This window comes from Melozone crissalis, unplaced genomic scaffold (assembly GCF_028551555.1).
Source record: "Melozone crissalis strain CALT ecotype California unplaced genomic scaffold, PUWL_Pcris_2 ptg000109l_1, whole genome shotgun sequence".
Taxonomy (NCBI): domain Eukaryota; kingdom Metazoa; phylum Chordata; class Aves; order Passeriformes; family Passerellidae; genus Melozone; species Melozone crissalis.
In genome coordinates this window covers 595738-600563 of record NW_026535886.1, presented here as the reverse complement: position 1 = coordinate 600563, position 4826 = coordinate 595738, and the positions used below count along the sequence as shown (strand labels likewise).

Here is a 4826-nt window from a genome sequence, read left to right as displayed (position 1 = left end):
TCCCCAGAGCCACCTCACCCCTCAGCCCCAGAAGATCCCCAGGAAAGGATCCGGAAAGAAGCAGTTAAGGAAGGAGACTGGCAAACAGTCTCAACAACTCCTCGTTGCCCCCGTATGTTATGAAAGAAGGGGGCAGAATCCCAGGTATCAGCCATTGGCTTGCAAGGAAATCAAGGATCTGTGTAGGGCAGCTAAAGACCATAGGAGGGACTTACCTTGATTTAATGGCCTAATGAGGGCCATGTTTACAGCACATATGTTAACCCCCTGTGATTTAAAATATAACATGACCATGTTGTTGTCACCTACAGAACACACCCTGTGGGAAAGGGGGATGGAAGTGTTTACTAAATCAATTAATAGCAGACTATGCTAATAATGAGGCAAGGGTGGAATTGACAATCAACCATCTAGCTGGAGAAGGACAATACAGCCTACCAGATGATCAAACAGCAGGTATCCTCAGAGAAGTATTGGATGATATCAAAGAGATGGCTTTGAAAGCTTTAATCCAGGTATCGGATGGTAGCACCCCCAGTTTGGACTACCTTGGGTGGCTGCAGCTAAAGCTTTAGGACAATTGGACCATCTTGGGTTCCTTACATAACTAAGTAAACCAATGCTATGTCCCTCACATTGAGTGGCCTGCTTTTAGATATAGAGACCATCAGACATGCCACCGTGCAGAACAGTGATAGAGTTTTTACTCTGGGCACATGAGCATGGCTGTGTAGACTCTGAGGGATGTATTGTATGAACCTCTTCAGCCACAGCGAGTCAGTCCACAAGAGCATTCAGGTACTGAAGGAAGGGTTCAAGAATCTTCAAGTGGAAAACAAAGACTGGGTCAATAAACTCTTCCAATGCAAGGGACTAAAGGGTTGGATGATATCTAGCTAAAACAGGGCTATTAATTATCTTAGTTGTTGTTGTATTGTTAATTGTCCCATGTTTGTTTGGATCCTTCTAGAAAATCTTACAAAATTCTTTCAGTTCCATCTTTGTTGTAAAACAGAAAGGAGGAAGATACTCAACACAGGATCATCATGGACTCCCGGGAGGAGAGAATTGGAGGCCAGGATAGCACAAAAACCTCTCAGAGACTCAGTATGGGAAGGAAACACCTCTATAAGTACCTAAAAGTATTCTTAAATCCATAAAGTACCTTAAAAACCTTGAGTATCTCAAGGCATTAATGGGCCCAACTGAGTGTCAGGACAAAGCTCTCAAGGGACTCATTAAAGGAGATGACTGGGGCTGTGATTGCACAAACCTCTTACAGAGTCCATCAAAAGGGAAACACCAAGTAGCTTAAAATAACTGAAGTACCTTGAAGTAGTAATGAGCCCCACTGAGTGTTGTTATTGACAAAGCCTCTCAAGGGACTAATTAAAGCAGATAATTGGAGGCCATGATTACAAAAACTCTCAGAAATTCAAGGCAAAAGCCAAACCCAAAGTCCTTTGAAAAACCTGCAATCCCTGCAGGGAGCATAAAGGAGCCCCCAGGGCCATTCCTGAGCAAGGCTCCGCAGGGACTCCTTCCAGCAGATCCTTGAGGCCATAGGGATGTGGGCTAGGGGGGGATGCTGAGGGCAGGACAAGGGGCTGACAGTGCCCAACCTGGCTGGGGCTGTGCCAGGAGGCCCCAGTGCCTCAGGACAAGGTGTCTCCTCACAGCCCTTGGTGGCACAGACCCTGCTGTGCCCCAGCTGTCTCTTTGTCCGCAGCTGCCATCAGTGCCTCCAGTTTTCTGCTCTGCCGGGGGCCTGGGGACACTTTCTCAGTTGTGTCCCTCAGTGGGACCCATTAAAAGTCCAAGAAAGTTTGGAGTTGGATTCTGATTTGGAGTTCTGAAGAGGTTTCTTCAGGTCCTTCTCAGTTACTGATGTTCAGGGCCTGAGCACAAAGCCCAAGAGGCTCATTAAAGTCATTGTGCTGTGTCTGTGCTGCTGAGTTGGGCTGGGCTCCTGGCACAGAGGCAGCTCCTGGTAACCAAGAAGAGCTTCAAAAGCACATTTCTCTTGATGAGCAGCTCTTCTGCCAGCCCGGCAGGGCTAGGGCACTGCCTGCAGCCAGCCCGGGCACAGCACAGAGGCACAGAGAGCTTCAATCAGTCAGGGCTGGGAAGGGGCTGAGAAGTGCCTGGGGCAGAATCACTGCCAGCCCTTGGCACAGGAACCTCTGGCTGCAGGACAATGCAGCTGCAGCTCCTGGAGCCATGTCCTAAAGCTGGAACATCCCAATGCCTACAGACCCTGTGAGTACATTCTCTGATTGTGTCTTGTGCAGAGCAGCCAGGGGTGCCCAGGGCTGTCCTGCAGAGCAGGGTCCTGCAGCCCAGGGCGCTGTGCTGGGGCAGGGACTCTGCTGCCTGCCAGGGACAGCTCTCAGCCAGCCCTGGCAGCTGCTGCCAGCACTGAGGAACAAGATCTGGGTGGGAGGAGACAGCTGCTAATGCTTGGAAGTGTTCTCCTTGTGTGGTGGGGACGTTGCATTGTTCAGGGCTGCTTCTAGGGTAACATTTAACAGTAGAACATTTCCAAGTAGCTTATACATGGAGCATAGTGAGACAGCGGCTGCATAAAAAGAGAAAATCCTGCTTTTTTGCTCTACTGCTCTGGTTTGCCAAAATTGGATTTTGGCCACAGATATTCATCTCTCCGTTAATGTTGAGAGAAAAAAAATTCTCTCAGATCTCAATAAACCAGGCAGTGAGAGAAATCAGCACAGGGCCCATTACAGGCAGCAACAGTGTCACTTTTCCAGACTCCTCAGGGTTGCTCTGATGGTGCCATCAGAGCCTGCAGAGCCAGAGAGGCCCCTGGGCAGTGCCAGAGGTGGGAGGGGTCTGCAGGGCAGAGCTGAGCCCCCAGGGCTGGGCTTGGCTCTGGCAGCACTGTCAGGGCCCAGCCCTGGGCACAGGGAAGCAGCTGCTGGCAGGGACAGCTCCAGGCAGCAGAGCCCTGGGCAGGCAATGGGGAGAAAGTGCCCCTCAGTCTGTGCTAAGATATTTAAAGTCATTTCCAAACACAACTATTGCACGATTACTTTTTTTACAGATCTCAATGCCAAGACATTGCAAATGTGCAACAGCAGCTCCATCAGGCACTTCCTCCTGCTGGCATTGGCAGACACGCGGCAGCTGCAGCTCCTGCACTTCTGCCTCTTGCTGGGCATCTCCCTGGCTGCCCTCCTGGGCAATGGCCTCATCATCAGCGCCGTAGCCTGCGGCCACCACCTGCACACGCCCATGTTCTTCTTCCTGCTCAACCTGGCCCTCAGCGACCTGGGCTCCATCTGCACCACTGTCCCCAAAGCCATGCACAATTCCCTCTGGGACACCAGGGACATCTCCTACACAGGATGTGCTACACAGGTCTTTTTTTTTGTTTTCTGTTCAGCAACAGATTTTTATCTCCTGACCATCATGTGCTACGACCGCTACATGTCCATCTGCAAACCCCTGCACTACGGGACCCTCCTGGGCAGCAGAGCTTGTGCCAGCATGGCAGCAGCTGCCTGGGCCAGTGGCTTTCTCAATGCTTTCATGCACACGGCCAATACATTTTCCCTGCCCCTGTGCCATGGCAATGCCCTGGACCAGTTCTTCTGTGAAATCCCACAGATCCTCAAGCTCACCTGTTCGCACTCAATTCTCAGGGAATTTGGGCTAATTGTGTTTTCCATCTCTTTAGCATTTGGCTGTTTTGTGTTCATGGTTTTCTCCTATGTGCAGATTTTCAGGGCTGTGCTGAGGATCCCCTCAGAGCAGGGACGGCACAAAGCCTTTTCCACCTGCCTCCCTCACCTGGCCGTGGTCTCCCTATTCCTCAGCACTGCAGCAATTGCTCACTTGAAGCCCCCCTCCATGTCCTCCCCATCCCTGGATCTGGCACTGTCAGTTCTGTACTCGGTGGTGCCTCCAGCCCTGAACCCCCTCATCTACAGCCTGAGGAACCAGGAGCTCAAGACTGCAGTCTGGAGACTGATGACTGGATACTTTCAGAAACATTAAACTGCTGGCCAATTTCTGCAAATCATTTGAAATAAAAATATTCTTTAATACTTCTGATTGGTTTGGCTGTGGTGGTATTTTTTCCTTCATTTTAAGTATTAATATTGTCTATAAAATTGTCACTGTTTGCACTGATTCTTCTTTTGTTTCTCTCCACATTCCCTGTGGCCACAGACTGTGTAAATGAGGGGCTGCACCCTCAGTGCTTTAAATGAACTAAGGGATCTCCCAGCAGAGTTTTCTGCAGAGATGCCCTTTTGTTGCCTTCTCTGGAGCTGCAGCAGCAATGTCTATGTGCAGAGCTGGGGGCAGATCAGTGCTGGCCCAGCAGCTGTGCCCAGCAGCAGCAGCACTTGGTGTTGCCAGTGCTGCTGCTGTGGCCCTGCCCCACTGCCCTGGTGGCCCTGGTGTTGCTGTAGGGCATGAGTGCTCTCAGGGCCAGGCACAGTCCTGGGGGTGGCAGTGCCAGGGCTGCAGCCAGGACATGCCATGGGCACTGCTAGGGCAGTGCTGACGCCTCAGGCCAGGGCCTGGGGGCTCCAGGCTCCTTGCCCAGGCTCTCTCAAGAACACACCCAGGCCAATGCTCAGCATGGAAAACCCTCATGAGCAGCTCCAGGCCAGCCGTGGGCAGGCTGGGAGCAAACAGCATGGATGGTGCTCTGCTAGGGCCATGGAGCAGAAGGGAAGGAGCAGCAGAGCAGGGGCTGATACACCCCAGTGCGCTGCACAGCCCAGGGCAGCGTCCCAGAGCATCCTCATGGAGCTGCCAACAACATCCCTCCTCTGCAGCCCTGGCCTCTCCCCAGC

At 51.8% G+C, this 4826-nt stretch overlaps 1 protein-coding gene across 1 annotated transcript; it reads left to right on the top strand.

Moving 5' to 3' along the window:
- The first annotated feature begins 3084 nt into the window (after window positions 1-3084).
- LOC128947890 (olfactory receptor 14A16-like) lies at window positions 3085-4017 on the top strand. Its single transcript, XM_054292392.1, has one exon. It carries the CDS (start codon window positions 3085-3087, stop codon window positions 4015-4017), a length of 933 nt encoding a protein of 310 aa, XP_054148367.1.
- Window positions 4018-4826: the final 809 nt, after the last annotated feature.